The sequence below is a fragment of the Rattus norvegicus genome, chromosome 14, assembly GCF_021556685.1.
Source record: "Rattus norvegicus strain SHRSP/BbbUtx chromosome 14, alternate assembly SHRSP_T2T, whole genome shotgun sequence".
Taxonomy (NCBI): Eukaryota; Metazoa; Chordata; class Mammalia; order Rodentia; family Muridae; genus Rattus; species Rattus norvegicus.
In genome coordinates this window covers 62,311,518-62,336,744 of record NC_141547.1, presented here as the reverse complement: position 1 = coordinate 62,336,744, position 25,227 = coordinate 62,311,518, and the positions used below count along the sequence as shown (strand labels likewise).

The 25,227-nt window shown below is 47.0% G+C and overlaps 1 protein-coding gene across 5 annotated transcripts in view; it reads right to left on the bottom strand.

The window, feature by feature from the left end:
- Sel1l3 (SEL1L family member 3) overlaps nt 1–25,227 on the bottom strand; it is a 107,167-nt gene that overhangs the window by 30,737 nt on the left and 51,203 nt on the right. For all 5 annotated transcript variants that reach the window (XR_015636708.1, XR_015636709.1, XR_015636710.1 and 2 more), the window contains 6 exon segments: nt 19,345–19,556; nt 17,901–18,080; nt 9,498–9,617; nt 8,173–8,313; nt 3,774–3,836; nt 825–1,001 (listed from right to left, as the gene is read on the bottom strand). Coding sequence is in view for 2 of the 5 variants with exons in the window: in NM_001427327.1 (NP_001414256.1) it covers nt 825–1,001; nt 3,774–3,836; nt 8,173–8,313; nt 9,498–9,617; nt 17,901–18,080; nt 19,345–19,556 (893 nt within the window). In the remaining 3 variants the exon portion in view is untranslated.

The following is a 25,227-nucleotide window of genomic DNA, read 5'->3' as shown; positions in this document are numbered from 1 at the left end:
GTTTGAGTGTGTATGTGAGTATGTATGTGCATCTGTATATGTGTGTGTATATGTTTGTGTGTATATGTGTGTGGATGTGTATGTATGTGTGTGTATGTGAGTGTGTATGTGTATGTCCATCTGTATATGTGTATATATGTTTGTGTGTATACGTGTGTGGATGTGTATATATGTGTGTGAGAGTGTGTATGTGAGTGTGTGTGTGTGTGTGTGTGTGTGTGTGTGTGTACACTGACTCCCACTGATCACCATTATTTTCAGAAGGTGGTGAACTTTTGTTTTTTAAGGCATGGGCTTCCCAGCACACTCTCTGACAATCTCTGTGGCCTTATTCTCTCCAAACCTCTTTTGTGTTTGTCTTCAACTGTAAAATGTAGCTTCTGAAGACAAACATGGTGGCATGCACACTTGTAATCCTAGCCCTTGAGGGGCAGAGGAAGGAGGTTCAGGATATTTGATCAAATAAGTTTGAAGTCAGCCTGGTCTACCTAAGACCTCAATTCTTTTTTCCAATAGTAGATCATTTTCCTTTCTGTCCTTCATGTAACCTTTCTTCCTCTACAAGAACTTTATGGCTGCTCTGGCCTTCCATGGTTTTGCCCCTGGAAGTACTTAGATCACCTCCCATGTGGCCTAAGATGTCCCCTCACGCCTTCTTCACTACACCCCCAGATCCTTGAGGGCAGGCCCACACCTCAGGGCCTCCTCTTATACCCTCCCCCAACCCCGGCCACGCCTAGTCCAGGCTGGGCACTCAGCATCCCATCCACAATCATTCCTGGCCAGCCATTGACCTGATATAGAACTTTCTCAGTTTCACTCACCAGATTCCTCCCAGGAAGTCCTGGGAAAATGCCGTCCAAATATAGGACCCCAAGATTGTAAGATGCATCTGGGTTTCCCATTTCTTCAGCTTTTAACCAGTACTTTGCTGCTTTGGCATAATTTTTCCTGAATTTGTGGTAATACCATCCCAGGCCATTGACAGCCTGATGCAATCCCTAAATTTTAGAACAAGAGGGAAATTATTATCATCATCATCATCATCATCATCATCATCATCATCATCATCATCATCATCATTGTAACGGAATCTAAAGGCATCTGGAGGCGTTGCTGTGGCAGCATTCTTCCCAAATCTTCCCCTTTCTCTTTTTCGAGGGGCAGATGGCATTAAAGAAAGCTAGCTGCTAGACAGCATGAGCCCGCCTAAGAGACTTCCCAGGCGGATTCTGCCCGGCTGCTGCTGGGTTTTCTGCCTTCCAGCTCAGTAGTGATGCTGGTCCCCAAATCATCACTCCACGCCTATGGGCTCTTATGTAATAGACCTGCAGATGCCTCTCCTCACCCAGCCGGACCCAGCGTGCCCTTCACATTTATGAGAAATGGGTTGTGGCAGGATATTTGAGTTTGACTTCTGAGCTGGCTTGGGATGGTTTCTAGGTGACCCGCCTGCCCATCTGTTGATTTTTCTGCCCTAAACACCAGCAAGTCTCCAAGGGCAGCAGCTGTGACAATTCACTTGCATCGCAGAGCAGCCTTGGTGCTCTGAGATCAGTTGGCATCCCCAGCTCTGATGGGACTCAGGGTCTGACAGGGACTGGAGCAGCAGGGGGGGGGGTGAGGAGGACGGTTTCAAAACTGAGCTGGTAATGTCGGCTCTAAGGAAGGAGCGGTTTATGTCAGTCTGTGTTAGCATCCTTCTTACTGAGTTTAGATGCTTAAATTGTGAGCGTTTGGGTATCTTACAGGACAAGAATGATCCTGAGAGAAACTCCTGCTCTGCCATTAGATGTCTGGGTACAAACTGAGCTCTCATTTCTCACTTCTTGCCTGACCAAAAGAATGGGGAGTGGGACCAACAGTGCCCTGTGTCTGTGGACTTGTGAGGACAGAGTTTCATTGTGAAAGCATATAGTTCAGCCTCCCCTCTCATCAGGGAAGGACTGGCATCTTGGTTTTTATGCCCAGCACAGGGTAGACACTTAAGTGCCATGAATAGTATGAACAGAAGCTACATTCTGAATGCAGGAGCAAAACACAACCCTACACCCTTAAGGTGGAGGGTCATACCTGCAGGTCACCGAGATACCCAGACTCAGGGCATCAACTGAGCATAGTCAGCACTGTGATACCCACAGGCGAATTCTTTTAAGCCTGGACAATGTAAACTCCCTGTAAGTGCTTCACACTCTGTCTAAAGAAGCAATAGACTAAGGCAGTGTATAAAATGGTAATAAATATTTTGGGGGACATGTGTATACTAAGGAGGCATCCAAATGGCTTCTCGTGGCTTACTTGGAGAGGACACAGCCTGATTTAGATGCACCTGCCATGAATGAGCAGAAAGCTAGGTCTTCTCTGGGAACTGCACTGGGTTCTGTTCACGAGTCCATAAGAAATCCTGTCATATGGCTTTGTACTCAACCCTTGTTCTGAGCATCTCTGTAGCTGGATCACCAGATCTGCCCCCTGTGTGCCTGCGAGTTCCAAAACTGTTGTAGGCAACCTTCCCTTCTAGTCTCTGTGAAATGCTGGGCTCTTAGTGAATCCTTGCTGAATGAAAGAGAGAGAGCCACACATCACTTAAGGACACGGACTCTTTGTGGTCTGCTTTGTAATCTGAAGTAAGGCAGGCTAAAGGGGGATTCACCACTGTGTGGAGGACTAAAGAGATACATCTGCCCCAACAAGCCTCACAGGACTTCACCTGAGGATGCCCTGGACACAGTAAACGCAGTGACCATCATTGAGCTGCTATGTCTATTTCTGTGCATCCCTTGGCTTAGGTCAGTAGCAGGTACGCACGTAACACACAGGATCGTGTGCACTGCTAGCACCTAGATAGAAAAGCCTTCTGAGTCTCTCTCTCCCTCTCTCCCTCTCTCTCTCTCTCTCTCTCTCTCTCTCTCTCTCTCTCTTTCTTTTTTTACAGAGCTGGGGACCGAACCCAGGGCCTTGCGCTTGCTAGGCAAGTGCTCTACCACTGAGCTAAATCCCCAACCCCGCCTTCTGAATCTCTTACTTCCTGCTTCAGCTTCCTAGTCTAAGGGGCAGGATGCCCCGAGCTCTCCCCAAGAAACGAACTTAGTGTCGTTAGTTTCAGAAGCCTTGGGAAGAAAGGACGAGCCAGGGACCGAAAAGTATCAGAGTGGCTTCCATGAATCTACTCATCTGCATATTTGTACACAGGTGCATGTGTGTGAGGACAAGCGTGTGTGCATGCGTGTGCATGTGCGCACCTGTATGTGTTTTTATTCAAGGGCTATTTCAGCCTTCAGGGCTCCATTGGAACCGCTGGCTGAAATATAAACAGCGAGAGAGGCACAATAACTCATGAAGCTCTGACGTTGGTAAACAGCCCATGGAAGAAGCACAAGAAGTGGATGGGAAGTGGCCAGAAGAGGGTTAACTTTCCAGGAAATTAGGCTTGGGTTTTCCTGATTCAATGGCCTTTCTCCTCATTCAATGCCAAGGAGTCGCACTGCTGGTTACCAGGGCAGCTTGCGATTATAATTTTAGCCTTCAAACAAAGTCAGCCGGGGTTCTATTGGTGGCAAGGCACATTCAGGCTTTGAATGGTGCTGTCCTCATTGTAGCAAGAGTAAGTGTGTGTTATAACTTAGAAATGACTAGTCGCTGGGGTGGGGGACCCCTCCCCATCTCGCTTCCACCTCAGCTCTGTGGAAGAAAACTGGCCATTTGCTTGCACAGCTTTCTGAGAGCGTGGGTGTGCGAGAAGCTGTTTCCTCCTGACAATATGCATGGGTTACCTTGGAAGCAGCTTTCTTCATGAGCTCTAAGGCGAGCCGTCTGTTCTTTTTAACTCCTTGACCCTAAACATTGATAAACAGCAATGATTATGAGAAAAATAAACCCGGAATCCTCACAAGCATCACACAGAAACTCCAGCATTCAATATAAAATGCTTACATATAAACCCTGAACCTTTAAAAAAAAAACCAAAACAAAACAAAACAAAAACTCCACAGTCTTAAGTGGTTCTAGGCTCCACAGTATTTCAAGATACCATTGTTATCATCATCATCACCAACACCATCATCATCATCTCCATCATCACCATCTCCATCACCACCATCATCATCTCCATCTCCATCATCATCATCATCATCATCATCATCATCTCCATCATCTTGCTCATATATATGGAACAGCAATGAGCCCCAATTTTCTGCTTCATCAGCCATCAATCACCTCCATTGATTGTGGCAAGAACTGTGTCCCGACCACTCACATATGCTGGGGGAGAAGCTGTGAAGCAGGTTGGATGAATTTGGCCAACCCTGGGTGCTTTCCTCTGGGGTTATCTAATCTGACACCCAGATAAAACATGTTATCGGTTTATCAGTCAATGGTTCTTGGCTCAGGTTCCCCAGTGGTGACACTGGGGCTTCTGACTCAGTTTGAGAGTGTGCTGAAAAGGAACTAGGATCCTGAGAAATCAGTTGCCTGCGTCTGAGGCAGAAGCTGACAAATTTCCTTCTAGCAAATGTGAGATTTCCAGAAAAGATGGCTCATCCTCTATGTATAGAAACAGGCTTTGGAGTTCTTGTTGCAAAAAGCACCTAGCTTGGGCATCTAGAGGGCTGTGTGAGGGAAATGGTGGGTTGGTGTGTGGAGAAGAAAAGGGTCCCTGAGGGGAGACAACTGAAAATCTCTGTTGCTCCAGATTTATCCATAATCATGGACCCCTTCCACTCTCCCAATGCCCCAGTGGATCCTCCTCAACTTAGATAAGACTAATGGGGTCGCATGATGTGACCGTGCAGAGGACTTTCTTTGCAGGAATAGGGATATCACTCTGTTTAGTTGGCTCGATAAGAACTGGAGGTGGTGAGCAACATACAGTGTGATCATGGGCCAGCACCCACATCACCACACCCAACCCCACAGGGGAGCCACTGACATTCCCATACACCTCAGACTCCCAGAACTGTATGGTATGCCAATATGGGAGGCAGGATTCGAACCCACGCAAGCAGACTGAGCCTCTGACTACCATACTATACTTTCTTTTTTTTTGGGGGGGGGGTTCTTTTTTTCGGAGCTGGGGACTGAACCCAGGGCCTTGCGCTTCCTAGGCAAGCGCTCTACCACTGAGCTAAATCCCCAACCCCCATACTATACTTTCTAGTATGCAGTTTGGTTCTACTCTGAGAAAGTAAAATGACTCCTAACTTCCTGCATGGTAATAGGAAAGACACCGTGTGTGCTTAGCCCTACAGTTTACAGGATCTCCGATAAAAGTGGAAATCCAAGTAAAGGTTGAATTCTATCCAAGTGTCTACTGGACTCTAACTTACTCATTTAATGAAACCAAAGCAAAAGTAAGGATGAGAATGTTTTCCACGAGTATGCCTGCGCTGGCTAGTTTATGCCAACTTGACACGAGCTAAAGTCACCTAAGAGGAGGGAACCTAATGCCTCTGGCCTGGTGGTGCTGCCAACACCTTTAACCCCAGCACTCGGGAGGCCGAAGGTGGATCTCTGAGTTTGAGGTCAGTCTTTTCTACAGAGCAAGTTCTGGGACAGTCAGGACTACACAAGGAAACCCTGTCTCGATTCACTCCCCCCAAAACAAAAAACAAACAAACACACAAACGTGCCTCCATAAGATCCGGCTTTTTCTTAATTAGTGATCAACAGGGAAGGGCCCAGCCTATTGTGGGCGGTGCCCTCCTTGGGCTGGTGGTCCTGAGTTCTTTAAGAAAGCTGGCTGAGCAAGCCATGAGGAACAAGTCAGTGAGGTCACTCCTCCATGGCTTTTGTATCCGCTCCTGCCTGCAGGCTCCTGACCCGACTGAGTTCCTGTCCTGGCTTTCTCTGATGATGAACAGCAGTGTGGAAGTGTAAGTCAAACAAACCTTTCCTCCCCACCTTGCTTTTAGTCATGGTGCTATAGAAGCCTTAACTAAGACAATGCCATTACACCATTTAATTAGTGAGGAAGAGGAAGGACAACACAGAAGGGCACTTGGAAGAATTAGATTGGGAACATGATAACTTTGGACCCCAAGAAGAATAAGAAACTGCAGACTAATGGAACCCAGGCTCATCTATCCCAGTTATTTTGAAGGAATTAACCAGGCCCAGAGTAGTTGACTTATACAAAGTCTCACAGAACTGCAGCACATCCCTGAATCCAGATATTCCCGTTTCTAGGGTAGAAATGTTTCCGGTATCCTTGCTAGCTAATCCAGTATTCTAGTCAGCTTAATCATACAACTTCTTGCACAAAGACTGCAGCACCATATGCTAGTCTGAGCAGCACCGAAAGTTCTTAAGGGAGACCAATGGCATACACCAGCAGAGTGGGTGCTTGGTGAGCAACCTTTGAATACAGTGACAGAAGACAAATAGGGAGTCAAAGTCAAGGCTCCACTGTCAGGGGATGCCAAATGAGATGCATGTGGCCGCCATAACCCTCGTTCAGGCACCATCATTGCACATGGTACCTTGGGTGACCTGCCCAGCCAATGCACATCGTCACCTTTTCGCCCAGAATGCCCATTTCCTTGGAAGGCCCTTCTGTGTGCACTACATTAAAAAGAGCTCCCTGCTCCAGGCACCAGTCTTCCCTGAGAGGAAGGCTTCCTGCTTACGACCCAGAGAGAGCTTTGCTAGAATTCAACAGCACTGGGAAAACAGACAGCGTTGCTGTCTGGGAAAGGAGAGGCGAGGAAGCATCCAGTCGCAGACGCACACACACAGAATGTATCCCATTCTACACTGCCAGATCCTGGTGGGCAGAAACGATGCCTGACCCACACCTCCTTCTCCAGTGTCCAGCCCCAACTCCGGTGGACAGGTGTCTCTGCCCTATCCCACTCCTGCCCTGTCTTCTCCTCCAGTGTATGAGGCCTCTGAGGCCAGGGATGTGACTCACGCTTCCATATGTCCCTCCACTGAGCACCGAGCACACAGGTTGGCATGTGGCCAGCACAGAATGGATCTGTATTAGATAAACACACTGGCATATGGAGAAGATTCAAATAATTTCTGTTGATTTGGCGCCTGGAAAGAGAAGGTCTAGGCCTCAATTTGGAAACCATAACAACCGATAGGCTTTCAGGCTCCACTTAGGACGTAGAGGATAGAGCTGTAGCAACATCGTGGTTGTCAGTGAGTGAGTGACCACAGCTGTGGATCTGGAGGCAGGCCCGGCCAGGCGCACAGGCGGCACGTGGTTATTTGATGACATTCATTTGGGGCATGGGCGTAAGTAAGGTCCAAGGATTTCCTTACCAAAGCCAAAGCATCTCCATTTTCCAAGCTTGGGTCTGCAGCCATACCATCCTGAGTGCACCTGTTCAAGCCTGACCTCAGAAGCTAAGTAGGGTCAGGTCTGCTTCACACTCGGATGGGAGACTTTTCTGGGATTGCTGATTTTATACACGTGCATTTGGACCTGCAGACCACAGGCTTTAAAGCCAGCCTGCCTGAGTCCCTGTTCCAGGTTCGAAATGGACCAGCTGGGTGCTTCTGATGCTTTATATCCGTATAAGACACTAACATGACCTATAGCATCTCCCAGGCCATGAGAATTCACTGTTGTGGTTTGTGTTACACAGGGTCCTCCATTCATCAGTGGGGACAATGACTTTCTTGTGGAAGACATACTCATGTTACAGTTCTTAAAGCCAGCTGGTAATACTGTTTCATTTAGTCTGAGCATCACCCCAGAATATATAAGCTTTTCAGAGGTGTCCACATGGTCACAGAGGTCAGATTCTAATACCTGTCCTCTGTCTCCTGAGCTCTTCCCTGACCTTCCTCCTTAGCCTGGAACCAGCTTCATTTATTCCCCATCACGGGGACTGTTGAGATCTGGCCTAAACACGCTCTGTTGAACCAGTGACAAACGGGCAGCACCGTGGGGCTGGCGGGCCAAGTACCAAACCATGATACATGGGTGTCACCTTCAGAATGTCACAGAAGTATAGAGAAGCCGGGTGTCAAGCGTAAGATTGTCAATTAAAGATGCGCCCAGGGAAGAGCTTCCGACTCTTCATTTTCAGGGGCGCCCCTCTCCATCACTGGTGTCAGCCACTTGTTCTCAGACTCTCTGTTTGCCTGCACGCCCACAGGAAATGTCTCAGGATGTCTATTATGAGAATCGAACAATTTTAGTTCAAATTAAGCAATTCTTACCTTGAATAACACAATGGCATAGTCGTATATCAGTGCCGGATCCTCAGTCTCCAGGGCCCCCTTAGCGTACCACTCGATAGCAGCCTCAGGGTTCTTGGCCACCCCTTGCTGTCCCCAGAAGAGCATCTGAGCCAATCGTTGCTTAAAGACAAAAGCAACTTAGAACAGTGAGTTTCCTGGGTAATGTTTTGCACGACACTTGAGGGAAGGAGAGAAGAAGCCTAGCGTAAAATGTTCTGGGCTGAATGACCGGCCACAAATAGGACATCTGTATCAACCTCCGAAGGCTCAGGGAATGTTTTAGAAGTGGGGGGGGGGGCAGCGTTCTAGGCACGGCATGGCTGTTACACTCGTGTGTGTGTGTGTGTGTGTGTGCGTGTGTGCGTGTGCATGGAGAGACTTCCAGGAGTTGGTTCTTACTACCAGTTGAGTCTCAGAGATCAAATTCAGATAACCTAGGCATCAAGCTTGGTGACAAGTAACCTTATCCACTGAGCCATATCACCAGGCCACTGTACACTTTTAAAAAGTTTACTTACTATTTTTATGGGTATGTGTGTGTACCCAAGAAAGTTTGGGTGCACCACATGCATGCAGGAGTCCCTGGTGACCAGAGGAGGGCACAAGGTCCTCCGGAGTTGAGTTACAGGCAGTTGTGAGTCGCCACGTGGGTGCTGGGAACTGAGCCTGGGCTCTTTGCAGGAGCAGTAAATGCTCTGGAGGACTGAGCTGTGCTCCAGTCCTCCCACTGCACCTTCACTCTTGAAGCCACAGCAGGTGTGATTACCTGCACGTGACATCTATTAAGAGATCTACCATGGAAGGGGGCAGAGAGATCTACCATAGAAGGGGGCAGGGAGAGCTACCATAGAAGGGGGCAGGGAGAGCTACCATGGAAGGGGGCGGGGCTAACAGCTGATGAGCGCTAGGGAGACACTGTCTCCAGTGTGCGCATGCTCCTGTAAACAACTCTAATGGAACTCAGTGGGGTTTGTTCCTTTCCCCTCCTCCCCCCTCTCTTTTCCCTCTCCATCCCCTCTCTCACTGAAGTAGTTGGGAAGAGGAGAGGAAATAGTGGGAGGGGTAAATGAAATTGAAATACATTATGCACGTGTGTGAAAATATAATGAACCCATATCACATAACAATTAATATATGCTAATAATAACATTTAACATGTCTTAGGCTGAGAATAAAGAACTAAGTACATGGAGAAGCCTCATCCATCTGGCTGTAAGGAGGCAAAGCTCCATGCTTGCAAACGGAAGATACAGCAGTACTGCTGTAAGCCACTGACAGACGCTCCAACATGGGCTTATGCACACCTGTGCTGCCGCGTTGCCGCGGGTGGCTTCGTGCTTCAGCCACATAAAGACATCTCCGTCTTCTTTGGTTTGGACCTTGAGTATTTCATCATCTTTGAGTCTAATAGTTTCAACATACGCCTAAAAAGAAAGAGAAGCAAAAGGGGAGGAGGGAAAGAGAGGCGGTAAACTCCCAAATGCCAGGAGCATCCATGGACATAACATCTTCAGGCCAGCAATTGTTCAAGCAAAACCCATATGAATAACTTAGATCTTAGGCGTGACTACACCGTCACAGGAATGAATTTATTTTTAAACGAATGTACCACATCTTGCATGTCTGCATTGACGTCTGCTCCGATCAAAGTATTTGTTTGGGGAAGTCAGGATTTTTTTTCCACTCCCACTTCATTATTCAAGCTTGTTCAAAAGTCTGCCTGGTGTCATGATTCTCGGAGCCAGCTCTCATTCCCAACAGCACCAAAAAGGGTAAATTGATATTTTCTAACTATGGCCTGAATCTTTACTGAAGCATCATTATCTGACATAATAAACGTTTATTTCACAGGCTCAGCCTCAGTTCTGTTATATCCCCCCCCCCAATTTAGGAATGTACCTTGAAAAAAAATCAAACATGCTAAATTCTTAAGAATTTGAGATGGGGATGTTCTGTATGCTCTCAATGACGAACCTAGAGGGAGAGTTCACAGGGAATTGGAATTTGGGACACAGCCAGCCAGATAGCTGACTTCTTTGAAGAAAATAAGATCTATCCCAGTGTATACATTCTGGCTGTGTGTTAGAAACCAGCTCCCATTGTTCTGTGGACTGCTCGTATGCATGCCACAAGGGGACCCTGGAGCAAGCGACCCCAGCTCTGCCACAATACAGTCAGGTGTGAGCTGTCCAGAGAGAAGCTCTATTTAGCAAAGGAGGAACCAAGTGTGGTTTCCCTTCTGACTGCCTTTGTTCATTGAGAAAATTATTCAGTTGCAGGTTCTGGTCTGGTCTGTAGCTCCATCTCTTAGAAGGTCTCTCAGCTGCCTCCTGTCTGGGACTGTGTGGGTCCCAGGGTCCCTTTTGGGGTCATTAAAGGACTGGGACCGAGGAGTAAGGTTCAGGACCCAGTGCAATTTATCCTGCCAAGTGCAACCCAGAAACAATAAAGATGGCCTCCTCCCTTTACTGAAGTCAAGTATGGCGGCAGAGTGTTTAACACACCTTCACTTAATCCCCACACCCAAGTGTGACTCACCCCTCCTCTCCACACACGCCCAGCTTACAGACAAAGTAATAAATGGAGGCTCCTGAAGTGAAAACATGAGCTCAGCTCACATCGTTCTGCCCCGACAGCCAGGCTAGTCAGGACTCCACAGAGATCCTCAATCTCAGCTGGGAGAGAGCAAGTCTGACCAAGTGATGAGACCTCAGCTGGCACTCCAAGAACACTTTTGTTTTCTGTGGAGTCTGGGTTGGGCAGAAGCTTAACCTGCCTTGGTAAAGAATTCTTTGCTTTGTTTGTTTGTTTTCTATTTCCTTCCTATCCTTAGAAGTGAAAGAAAGTAGACACACAGAAGCAGTTCTCCCTGGGAACTTCGACTCATGGGTCTCTGTGACTGTGGCACTGAGCAGCTGCCCGTGACCCTCATGAGTGGTAAACCAGGCACTATCCCACTCCTTACCCCAGTGGACACCCACACTGGGTAATCTGAGGAGACTATCACGATCCATGCTCCCATTGCACACATGCGGATGACAAAGACCACAGAAGTTAACTAAACTTCCCAGATCATAGCTTTAAGTTTAGGAGTCAAGTCCAGGTTGGCTCACATTCATGTCTGGCCCTTAGTCTCCCTTGTAGGAGCAGTGCACCTGAAAAGGAGTGTATGGGACTGCTTGAATGTTCCCTGCTGTCCCATACACATGGACTCTCTGCGGGCACTGTCAGCTAGGTCTTGGCTAAGTCCCTGTCTCTGCATGCATAGCTGTAAGAAAAGAACAGATTTGCTCCTGACTCTATGGCCCTTACACTGCTGTGTGGCTACCGTTGAGCTTTGAAGCAAGAGAAAGATATCAGGGCCATGTCCTTTCCTGTGTGACACAGGGGACTTCAGTTCTGACTCACCACTAACTAAATGTGAGTTTTGGGCCAGTTACTTTATTTAGATGGTCCTGCTTTTCTGCAACCAGGGAAAGTGGCTTAGTATAGTACCTCCCACCTCCAAAACACTCAAGATGTGACCCATTATTTTGTGCTGTACAAAGGAAGATCTAGGCTGAAATCTAGAATCTGCTACTCATGTGTTGGGCGACTGTAAGTGACTAGCTTCTCTGAGCTACCTCTTCAATAAGATGGAAATAATATACTGACCTTACAGGTTTACAGACCTATATGTAATCTATACATATCTACAGTCTATATATAGTTTATGCATATCTATAATCCCTGCCCTGGTGAGGTAGGAGCCATAGGATCAGAAGTTCAAGGTCATCCTACATAATGAGTTTCACTATGAAAAAGAAAAAAGAAGGAATACAATTTGGAGAGGATGGATAAAGGCCAGAGAAGGTTTTTGTGAGCTCATATCCCATACTGAGCCCCGTTCGGCACCCGGATGGACTACTGCGTGCTCTAACAACTGTGTGAGAGGCAGACAGTCATGGTGCCCATGGAGGAGAGAGAAATGGGGAGCAAGAATGGCCCAGGGCATCACCCCTAGTGTAGACAGACTTGGAGTGAGCCAGTCAAATCTGACCAGCCACACTGTGTGCTGCACCCAGACAGGGAAGGGCTGCCTCTGCAGATTCGGGGAACCCTAAGGTGGCAGCCAGAACCACATCAGGTGCTGCGCCTTCTGTGAAAGAAGGCCTGTAAAACCACCTAGGGTCAGAATGGCCGTAAGAGGGGCTCCATGTTGATCACCCATTCAAATTGCATGCTGTGGCCAGGGGAGGGGTAGGATAGAGAGGAGCTGTGGTTGGAGTGAGGAAGGTATGCAGAGCTAGGGACGCCATACCGGACTGTTCTGAGAAAGGCCAAGGTTTCCGGAATTTTCTTTAACTGCTTTTTTCATAAATCAGTGTCAGCAGAATGAGCAGCCCTAAAGTTCATGCCTTACATCACATGGTTAGAGCCTGGTGCCAAGTCCCAGGAGGACCAGTGTCTGGAAACTGCCAGCCTCAGACCCCTGGACCAAGCATCAGAGGAAGGCGCCACATTGTCCAGGAGAAACTTCACCTCCTTCCCTCTGCCCAGACTGCAGGCTGCCAAGGGTACTGTTCCTGTTAAAGGCTATTGTCACTGGTTTCAGGAAAGGCAGAGAGGGGAGGGCCCAGAAGGGGGATGGAGAGAGAGAGAGAGAGAGAGAGAGAGAGAGAGAGAGAGAGAGAGAGAGAGAGAGAGGCAGAAGAGGGAGATGAGAAAATGAATCAGGGATAGGAAGAGCAGGAAGGAAAGAGGGAAGGAAGATGGTGCTGGGAAATGGGGAAGATAGAAAAGAAGACCAGAACAAGAGAGGAAACCGGACTGAAGGGGAGAGACAGACCTCGGGATGGGACAGCTGGCTGAGCAGCAGCTGGACAGCCTCAGCAGCTCCATATTCTCTGGAAATGCAGCTTTCTGAGGACTTGTGGGCTGCTGCCCAGGCAACCCCAGAGAGCCAAGGAGAAGCTGGCAAGAGGCAGGGCCAGGGTCCCAGCCAACGCGCACACCTGCTAACCGTTGCCAGCTCTAGCCAGTTGTACTGCTGGCTCCCTGTGTAAAAGGGGGGGGGGGTTCTTAGGTGAAATTTAACATTTTTGTTTTAAAGTGAAGAAGGGAAAAGTATTGACTATACCGGTAGAGAGAAAGGAAGAAAGATTCCATGGATGCTCACAGCTAGAGCCTGCCAAGGTCCTCGCCCTGGCTGTCTGTGGAAGGACTCTAAACCCTAACGACACATTATAAGGGGAACTTTAATATACATGTTCTCTACAGGCATGACTGAGCCATGACAGGGATGTGACCGGGCGCTGTGTGGGAAGCTCCAACAAGGCCATAGAGGATGCTGTGGCTGATCATAAGGTACAGGAGGAAGGTTCCAGAGGAAATTGTAGGGGAGGAGAGAGAAAGCCAGGCAAGAAGAGTGGACAGAGCCAGGACTGTGAACAGTGTACTGTGGCCAAGGCTGGGGAGCCAAGAGTTAGGATGGGTAGAGGGAGAAAGTGCCAGAAAGAAATGACTTGCATGCTTGTCTCATACATTCCATCCCGACTGTACTTTCCCCTCCCCCCCCCGTCTCCCCCCTACTCTCAGAAAAGGCAGGGCTCCCGGGGACATCAGCCAACCTCAGCATAACAAGCTATAATAAGTCCAGTCACATACCATCACTTCAAGGCTGGACAAGGCAACCCAGTAAGAGGAAAAGGGCCCTGCAAGTAGGTAGGAGTCAGAAACAGTCCCCGCTCCCATTGTTAACTTGCTATAGAGGGAATGAGGATCTAATGTTCTGTCATACAGTAGGGGAACAATGGCTGTCAATATTTAAAAAGAAGTAGTAGAGGGAATTTTAAACATTACCAATGATAGGTCTCTGAGATGACACTATGCCAATTTCCCCCGCTGTCACCATTACATTGTATGTGCTGAAATACTGCACCATACGTAATAAATACATCCAATTATGTGTCTACCTGTATAAAGAACTGACTCACCAAAAATTTGCCTTACACGCTCTGCAGTAGATTGGGTACTATGGGGTCTTAATCCTAACCACACATTATAATGATGAGTTTCTAATGTGCAGAAGCATGCACACCACCACATGCACATATACGCATGCACACACATATGTGTGCATGCACACTCATGCATTCATGCACACATAAATGCACACATACCATATCACATATACATATGTGCATTGTTCACAAATGAACACACACACACACACACACACACCTCAGTATCCCACAGGGATTAGTTCCAGGACCCCTACAAGCAATGAATCCTTGATTCTTGTTTATCTAAAGTGATATGATAATTGTAAACCTAGAGCTTCAAATGTGCCTTAAATGTACTTGACCTCAGTCCCACAGCCCCAACCCTTCCTCCATGTTCCTAATCACTGCTAGATTACTTACAAGGCTTAATATAGTGTAAGCAACATACAGATGGCTATTATGCTGTGTTTCTTAGGGAGCAGTGAAAAGAGAAGAAATCAACACATCCTGAGGGCAGACACCTTGTTCATTTGGAATGTTTCCAGTCTCCGCGAGGTTGCATCTGAGAGGGTGGCTTCTCAGGAAGAAAATAAACAGCAGTACACACACGTATATTACTTTTTTGTCTATGTGTGATCATAATCAGGGATACTGGGGGGTCGGGACATCAACATTTGAATTAGGAGGAACACAATCCTGCCCCTAAGATGTGTCACAGCAGCTCAGGGGATAGATGAGGAAGGACATGAGGCAGTGGTGGAGCAAAGAGAGAAACTGGTGTGGTTGTTAGAGGGGCTGAGGGGTCGAGGCCATCCCATTTCTTAGTGTGACCTTTGGTGTCCTCTGGGGAGGTATCAGCTGTAAAGGAAGAGAACCGAGGATGGCAAGCTTCCTTTGTGACGTAATGAAGAGTAAGAAGGTTGTGAGGTAGAGAGAAAGATGAGTACTGTGAATATGCAGACAGCTGTGGCCATAGGACTCCAGCCTCCCAGAAGCCTCAGAGAGAGAAAGTGTGGGGGGAAATGGGAAGGGAGGGGGAGAGGGAGGGAAGAAGAGAGAGGGGAAGGGAGGTGTGAGGGAGGGAAGGGGAGGAGGGACGAAACAGAGGGGGAGGTGGGGGAGGGGAAGAGGGGGAGGAAAGAGGGGGAAGGGAGGGGGAGATGGGAGGGAAGAGAGGGAGATGGAGGAGGGAGAGGCAAGGAGGGAGGGAGGGAGGGAGGGAGAGAGAAAGAGAGAGAGAGAGAGAGAGAGAGAGAGAGAGAGAGAGATCGAGAGATCGAGAGATCGATCTAAGATAAGAACTGGGCTGAAGAAAAAGAACTCATTTGGAATTTAAGCCACAGAAAAAAGAAGCCCTTCCAGTTTTACCTGAAGCAAAGTCTCGATCAGTCACAAGTAGGGAGCAAAGTGAGAATCCTGATGAAGATGAAGCGATGTGGACCACAGAGGCGGAGATGCAACGAGCATGGAGAGGCTTTATTGACAGACCCTTCGTTTGTTAATCAGGGGTCTGGCTTTCGAGAGCTCCTCGTTTGCTACATCACGCTGGTGAATTAATAGATACCTCAACAAAAGGACATTTAAATGAACGTGTGACACCTGCCTCAATCTTCAAGAAGCCATTAATTATGAATTCTTAAGAAAATGAGCGATGACACAGCTCTAAGTGTATAATTCCTACCCACAGTGCCTAATCACACGGCCTTTCAGCTGCGAGACACATCTTTTCTGTTCATCTCCTCCGGTTCTGACCAATTAAACATTTTCGTTCATAATCATAACATTTCACATGCCAAATCTTCAAAAGAAAAGGAGCTTGTCAGCAAAGCACCGCTTCCTGCTGCTAATTGATACCGAACCCGAACTCTTAAACGTGGGATCTATACATGCAGGATGTGGTGAACACGCTTGGGCTTTGTAGAAAGGTAAAGGCAGCCTCTTGCCTTACAACCTGATTTTGTAAAAATGTGTTTTTGCAGGGCAATAGTTTTTGACAAAAAGATATTGGTTAATTGCTGTGAGGCGGAGGTCAAAGTTTGCAAATTATTTGTGTACACACAAAGAATAGTCAGCTTAAGTGTGTGCAGGATTGTTTGAAAAAAAACTGATATCATCTAAAGGAGTTAGAAAATCTCTCTAGAGACAGACTCCTTTTTATGACTTCCGTCCTTTTTCCTTCTCCTCTTCCTCCTCTTCCTCTTTCTTCTCTGCACTTCCTCCTCCTCCTTCCTCCCTGCTCCTTGCAACAGAGTCTCACAAATCCCAAGCTGGTATTAATTTGCTTGTATCCAAGAATGACTTTGAACTCCTGATCCTCCTGTCTCCTCTGGTTCTGATTACACCTGGTTTCATGCGGTGCTGCGGATTGAACCATGTCCATGCTAGGAAAGCGACCTACTGGCTGAGATACATCCTTAGGCCCACGCTGTGACGTTTAACATTCACTGAAGGGCTCATCTCTCCGAGTGACTTATTTCACAACAGTAGAGCGGCCACTGGTGATGGACTTTTTTTTTTTCTTTCAGAAACCATCCATTTCCAAGTATCAAACAGCATTTTTCTGCATTGTGGGCTTCTGACTCAATCCCAGGGCAGTTTTGGTTTCCAGTTAATCACTAAGCTTGAGATTCAACAACTGTGACTTGGCCAGCTCTGTCCCTCAAGCAGGCCTGCCCAGCAGGCAAGGAAAGGTGAAGTTCATGGCATAGATCACAGACAAAACCTGCCACAGAGCTTTATACCGTCTGTGGCCACGCAGACTCAGATGCCCTATTTGTTTCCATGTTTCTCTGGCGGAGATCAGCAGGTGCAAAACAAACAAACAAACAAACAAAAAACAAACAAACAAACAAAAAACCAAAAAAAACCAAAAACCCTCCACCATAGTCAAAGCTTGAAATACTCACCAGCCACTCTGTGTCCCTGAAGCCAACTAGCCCACAGTCCTCTCTCCCAGGCCTAGGCCTATGCCATCCAGAAGGCTTTGCTGCTATTCCTGTGTCGACACCTTCACTGGCAGCCTTTTATTCTCATCCCGGAAACAACATCAGTGACTCTAATCTAACACATTATGTCTTTTTGGCAGATGTGAGCCACTGATGTCTTTGTCCAGTGAGTCAGCAAGATTGGGAAGCCTTTAAGAAGCAGAGGCTGCCGCTAGGGCCCCTCATCTATAGCCTCCTATGCCATGGTGATGTCTTTAAGCATCAGCCCCCTGGGAGCAGTGAGTAGCAGGATCCACAAAAAGGAGCCCTTTCTCAGACCCCAGCACTGGGAACAGGGATGGACATAAGGCTGGCTTCTGTGAGTGCTTGGACTGTGCTTGTACAAATAGAGGTGCTGGGAGGTTAATGCCTCCTCTCAATTCAATTCCTTCCCTCCTGACACCTCCAGACCCCAGCATCTCATATGAACCAAAATACTTATGTTTCTGGTATGTTTTCTTTTTTCAAGCTCAAAATCTGCCTCAGGAGCCCACCTCTACCTTCACATAGCACTTTGCCCACTCATGGACAGCTCACAGATGTAGGCTCTTGCCGGCAGTCGGCCTTCAACCCTGCACAGATGTAGGAAATGGGAACGGAAGATAAGGCACTAACGCTTTTCTCTCCATCCGACAATGCACATTCTCAGAGAGTCAACACATAAACCAGATGCAGGTGCAGACGCTAGCACATTGCTCAGAAGGCCCTGGTAACCAGGCCGTAAGCATCTCCAGCGTACCTGGTCTCCCTGCAGTGTGTGCTGGTCAAGGGGTGTCTTTGTAGCAATGTTGCTGTAGTAGGCATATGACAGTTCCCAGTCCAGGGGGTAGCTGTCAACACCCTGGTAGTGCTTGTACCCGAGATTCATTGATGACAGCCTCTCACTGCCTTGGCCTCCAACCAGACTGTATAGCATGCCCTGTTAGGAAGAAACCGATAATCGATAAAGTGTTCGCAAGACTGTATAGATAAGGTTATAAAACCCCCTAAAGCCTAAAGGTCATTTGCCTTGCTCCATCTCTATAATCCCAGCCATCCTAGGTTGGGTTATAAGGTTAATGTACCTTAAAACAAAACAAAACAAAAACAAAACACACACAGAGACAAGAATCATATGCAGAGATCAGAAATTAAAAGTGATTGGAGAACATAGTGTTTTCTGGTGATAGTGTTATCTGTCAACGTGACTATGCTGGCAGGGGCCCAGAGTCATTTCTCAGGGAGTCTGGTAGGCTGTTTCCAATGAAGCTTGGAAATGGGCATCTGAGTAAAGCAGATGGTCCTCCTCAGGGTGGGGGAGCAGCATCCCATTGAGAGCCTGAAAAGAACCAAAGGCAGAGGAAGGAGGAACTCATCCCTTTTGGCTGGCTGGCTGCCTGCCTGCCTGCCTGCCTGCCTGCCTGCCTGCCTGCCTGCCTGCCCGCTCTGGGACTCTGATCTTTTCCTGTTTAAGAAGAGGTAGAATTCACACTACCAGCTCCCTGGTCAGCAGGCCCTTCTGGCTTTGACTAGAACCCCCCCCCCCCCCCGCCCAGCAGCAGCTCTCCTGGCCTCCCACTTGCAGATGGCAGAGCAGAGAACGTCTCAGACTCCATAATTGCATGAGCTGATTCTTCAGAATAACTCTCTTCCTATATATATAAAATCTCATTCGTTCTGTTTTTTTCCCCCTCTGGAGAACCCTGACTAATACACTTAGGGAAATGTGACTCTAAATGTTAGGCACGTTGCATAATCAATTTGGATTCAAGACCCAAAGTAAAACTGTCTACTGCAGCATTTATTTTGATAGTAGAAGGATAGATGTGGTGACAACGAGGTCCAAAGACTTTTATTAGCTAAAAAGTAAACCGGGGTGAGGGCTTCGACCTGAGGACCGTTCATTCATCAGGGAAGATGTTCGTGATTTTGATGGACAGGATTCCAGTCTGCTCTCCTCAAACTGCCCCTTGGATGGTTGACCAAAACATGAAAGCCATGTGCAGAAATGGAGAAGTGTTTTTCTTTTTCCTCCCTGAAAACAGGTTATTGTGTAGTTCCACAGCCCAAGGACATTTTTTTCCCCTGGGTGTAGAGATTTTTAGGGGACTCTGAGGAGCTGCAACACATTGGTGCTAGCAGGGGCATCTCTCGGCACACATAACCCAGGTGACAGGTGCTCCAGAGAGCATGAAATACCCCACCTGCAGCTGATCCCGAGGTCCATTTAACCCAGTTTCATAGAAGACGGTGAGGTAGTAGGATGCTTTATGGTATCCACAGCAGCTGGAATACATCAGAAGGGGGACGGCAGAGCTAATTTGGTGAAGGCCATCAACGCCAGAGAGTCTCTTTACAGCCTTCTCAAATATCCTCGCACCGATTTCTAATACGGAGTCATTTTGGTTCCGTGGCGCTGTAAATAACACAATTCACAGCACACAGAATTAATTACCACGGGGCTGATGTGGCTGGAGAAGAAGGAAGGACAGCCAATTAAAAACCTTTGTTATTGACAAGGTGGGTCCTGTAGTACCTTGAAATATACCACCCTCTGGGGAAGTAAATTAAACCCTTTGGGGGAAGCTATGGTGTCACTGTGTAAAAAGCTTTTCCGCTGGCACTAAATGACAGCCTAGTATCCCGGGGAAAAGGATGTGCTTCACATAGCTGAGAAGATGCCTCAAGAGAGTAATTCACTCAGTGTAATTCACCGCCCAATCAGGGCTGCTGAAACTTCCAGAGAGACTCTTCCTCTCAGACTCGCAAGAAGAATGTGTTTTATCCCCGAAATAGTTCCTTGGTGCCGCTCCCAAAATTTGAGCAGGAGCATTTTATTTTGAGATGCTTCCTCACCATCTTTCGATTCCAGTTTTGCTTGTGGGTCTCTCGCTATAATGAAAAGAATGAGTCAACTCCTATGGAAGGCTTACAAGCCGCCACACTCGGGGTCGGGCATCCTACGCAAATGAGGCTATTGGACCTGCACAGACTTAGATGGTTGATACTATTATTAACCTCCTCCTTCACCACAGGGGATTAAGGAAGGCCTGAAGAAGCAGAACAACTTGTCTACAGTTACGAAGGCTGGCAAAGGGCCGGCCAACCTTTGACCCCTGGTGGCAGGTCACACAAGCCAGAGTTCACACTCAGCCCCTTGGGGACAGGCAAGCAGCTATGTTCACCAGGCCTCCCAGCAGGGATGGGGACTTGTCAGGTCTACCTAAATACGCTTGGTGCTTTCTTTTCCGAAACCTCTCATAGATCTATATGCTGATCAATGTCCAAGCCGAGAGACCAAGTGTGACTGTTAGGATTCTCTAAAATTTGTCTTTGCGACCCATCTCTTTTATTTATTAATGCAGCCAAGAAATGCCTCTAGGACAGACAAGGCACTATTGTAGGTGACATGTGACAAAAGACCATACAGGATGGAAAGACGTTATTCACAGGAGACACAGGACTGAAGCGTAAACAGTATCAGCTTGAATGTTAAGTTAGATGTCAACTAGGACTAAAGTGTTACATGCCTAGAAACTGGTGCTTCCAACATTTTTATTTTCTTCATCCTATTAAAAAAGTTATTTTTAAAAAAAGTGTCCAGGGGGCCAATGGATAAACCACCAGTTTCTTAGCACAGCAGTAAGGAATGAGCTGAGAAGTTTTTTGCGGAGAATGAGAAGTTTGGATTAAGTTTGCTGACGAGTAATTCCCTTGCAGTGATTCACTTTAGAAACAGGGACAGAAGGGCTGGGGAGATGGCTTAGCTGGTAAAGTACTTACCCAAGAAGGCATGAGTACCTGAGTTTGACCCCTAACAATCACAGAGAGCCAGGTATAGAGACATTTACTTGAAACTGGATAGGCAGAGCTATCCAAAGCTTGCAAGCCAGCCAGCCAAGTGGAACTGGTGACCCTCAGGCCAATGAGAGGGCCTGTCTCAACAAACAAGGGACATGACGTGACTTCTGCGCAACAATATTAGAGGTGCCCAGTAGAGATACACATGGCACATGTACATCGGCACATGGAGGTGCACGTACACACACACACACACACACACACACACACACACACCAGAAAGATCCAGGCCTGGAATCATGGACGCTGATACACTCTTTTACAAGTTGCTTCTGGAGCCTGAGCCTCGGAAAGGCAGCTATGATCTGGACCCAAAGACCCCTGAAAGGCAGACAGACTCTGCATGGGCTCTTCAGATCCCAAAGCCCAGACCCACAGTAACTGAAAGTCATCTCACTGCCTGAAGAGCAGTGTGCCTTTTCCATATCCTCTCCGTTTGCATATTTGTTTGCTTTACTCTCCAAAGACATAACTATTTGTTATGTAAGAAACATAACTGTTTGTTTTTGTAAGGCAAATCAAACAATGCACATGGTATTAAATAAAACAGAAGTCTCTGCTCCTCCACTCTGTGCTCAGTGGAGATAAAAGCCTTGCTCCCTCTGTGTGGAGACTTTCCTTTGTACGCACAATAATTCATGTGTACATTTATTTACATATATACATTTCCCCGGTGGCATGGTATGCCACTGTAGATTCTGACTTCATTTTTATATGTTTTAAGTTTTTATTAAGATTTGCTTATGTGTTTGTGTGTATATATGTGGAGGGGCATAGGTCAGTTCGTTCCTTCCCCTCTCCGGATCCCAGGGAGCAAACTCAGGTCTTCAGCTCTGTGATAGCCCCTTTACCCGACTAAGCCATTTCACCGGCCCAACTTTCTCTTTTAAATTAATTATGTATTATTAACATCTCTCTATGGCTATCACAAGTCCGCTCTGTTTAATGTTCCAGTAACTCAGAAGAAGAGGAGGAAGAGGAGGAGGGGGAGGAGGAGGAGGAAGAAGGGGAGGACAGCTCAGTTGGCAATGTGTACTGTGCAAGCATGTGGTCCTGAATTCAGATCCTCAGCACACACGCACACACACGCACGCACGCACACACACACACACACACACACACACACACACACACACAAGCTACACACTGTGATATATGCCCCTAGCACAGCCTTAGGGCAAGTGAGACAGATCAATCCCTGGAGCTCACTGGCCAGCTAGCATAGGCTAATCCAGAAGCCTTAGGTTCAATGAGAGACCTGTCTAAAAACAAATAAAGGTGGGACATGATTGAGGAAAGACACCAATGATGAGCTCAGACCTTCACACACACTGGTACACACATGTACATATCTTCCCAATATAATAAATAGATACATACATAAATAAACAAACAGATGGTAGTAATTGGGACACTACTTCCAGGGTTCCCTCCGGTTCCCTCCATTCTCGGTCATCCAAGTGGCATGTTAAACATGGCAGAGTATGTTCCAGTGTATGTGTTCCTATATATACTCCAGCATATATCTCCCTGTCCATACTCGTCCTCCTGCACACTCTGTGAAGTATGTCCCACCTGCAGCTTGTGGCCAAGAACAGTGTGAACTCAGCCTAACAGGAAATCTAAACTTACTTGAAACATTCTGAGATATTTGTGATCATTATTTTTTCTCAACTCCATTGCATGGTTCTAGAGCATGAATGTTGTGGATGACAACGTCCTATGACATTGTTAATCGGCTGTTCACACCCTTGGAGGTAAACCCTCTCTAGATTCCTTGTGTCTAATACATTGGGAATGCTAAGGAAGAGGGTGTTACCCTGAATTGTAAGGATTAACAACGAGAAAAACATGTCTATAACATATTCATTACTGATTATTGTAGGTTTTGTTTTTCCAGTGCTGGGTATTGACTGAGGACCCTCACACACATCAAGCATTGGAGATCACAGCTCTACCCCCAGCCTGATACTCTAAATAGCCTCGATCCATGGTCCGTGGTGCACTAATGCTGAATCCACAGGAACGGAGGGCCAACCGCATTTGCATTTACGGCTGAACTAAGTTCTCTATTTTTAGACTCTTGGGTTGCTTTGTGTGACTTTGCTACAGCAAGGCAGGGTAGTCAGCCCTGGACACTTCTGTCTTCCTGATGATATTTACATAATAACGCCCCTTTCCACCAGGACTCTGGTAATCTTATTTTGTTGGGTTTTCTCTTTGTCCGCTGAGGGAAGCACTCCACTCTATGGGACCATGGATTCAGCGGCGAACACGATAGTACAGAGAGATCCTACTGCTCCTTACTTACGTATTTAGTTTTAAACGTGCTCGTTTCAGATGCCCCTGTGTGCACATTCCCGGCAAAGTGGCATCTGAATTATCGTTAATGATTCATCTTGGCCTTGCCTCCCTGCCAAATCCCTAACTAAGATGATGGGTGAGCCACAGGGATGCAGCTCTGTAGGCTTCGAGGAGGGGAGGACTCCAAAAGAAATGAAACTCTAAATGAAACACCTGCCCCTCTGACCCCTGGTGCAGAGCTCCAGAAATCATCAGGAGCACCCAGGTAGCTGAGGCTGCTGGGAAAATTGGAACAAACATGGAATTCTCCAGTCTCGACTCCGGGCTCAAAAAACCCTGCAGACCAAAAGAGCGTGCTCACTTCTCCCTTATATTAAAATTCTTCACTCCCTCCCAGAAAAATATCACCAACTGGTATTTTCTCTGCCCAAGATTCTAAACAATTTTCTGCACTGGTGAATTTAATAAAAATAATAAAGTTAAGGTAAAATTACTCATTTCGCACAATAGTTAAAGTTTAGATGATAACTATTGTCTAAAAAATCAACGCCGTGGTGTCTTTGGTGATATTAAAGCCAGCTTAATGAAACTGTTAATTTCATCCATCTGGTTTAGCATATGCATTTTTTTCCTAGCCGATCTGTAACTGAAAACATGTCTTGTTTGAGGAGATTAATGGTATAATGAAGAAACAAACAAGCAGAGTGGGAGATTCCCATTTCTCCACTTCCTTTTCCTCTCTATCCCAGACAGTAAGGAATTAAAGCCGTAGCCGCCATCGCTTAAGCATGCGATGGCTTATTTTACTCTTCCTTCCCATCAGACGGTGTGTGCTGATTGTTCAAAGAGGCAAATGGAAGAAGATAACCACCCACTTAAGGCCCACGAGCTGGAGCTGGTTTCTGATTGAGGATTCAGAAGGAGAGAGGCAGCCTTGCTCCTTGTGAGAGGGACGGAGACATCAATAGGAAAGTCATTTTGAGTGTCGGGCTTCTGAATGGCAACATGCATCCAGAGTAGAAGTTTGCAAGAAGAGAGCAGAATGAAGAGGAACTATCACGCCACTGTCATGAGGAGCCCTCTTCATCAACTTTATGGACTTAAAAAACACTCATCGAGCTTCTCATTTGCATTCCGATCCTAGGTCCTGATGGCTCCAAGGAGCTTCAAGAGCCGGCTGATGGAGTGCTCAAGTACAGCACTGTGCCTTTCAGCACCGGGACACCAGTTCTATCCGCGCTGTGTCTCCTTCCCCTTCCCTCTAACACAATGGGAATGCTCTGGAAATAGGTGTTGCTCTGTGTGGCTTAGGAGCAAATAACAGGGGAAAAAATGTCTGAACATGTTCATGACAGATGTGATTTCTTCCCTTGTGATTTTTATTTTGGGGTACTGCTGAAGACTGGCCCAAAGGCCTCACATCTACCCCAGAGCTCCGTCAATCATCATTTTCTAAATATTTACCTATGATTAAAAAAAAATAGACCGTCCAAAACCAAAACAAAACAAAACAAAAAGGACCTTCCTTCCTTCCTTCCTTCCTCCTCCTCCCCCCTTCTTCTTTTCCCGAATCTTCCTTTCCTCCATATCTCCCTTCAGCATTGTTTTTTGGGGAGTTGGTGGAGGTGGAAAACTGTAGCCCATGTCTTTGTTTCCTTCTTCATAACCTCTGTATAAATGTATTTTAAAACCTAACAATACATACTTTCAACTCCCAGTAATAAAGGTGACGTCTCTCCCACAGCCAAGCATAGCTCTTAAGACAAGTGATGCTTCTGCCGTTACTGGTTCACACAACTGCATTTCCATTCTGTCCGTCCTCTGTATTTTAGGGTCTTCAAGCAAACAGTGGAATTGTTGGCAAAATCGAAATTAAAGTAGCATTCTGGTGCGGCCGCCTTCCCCTCGGCAGATTGTATGGA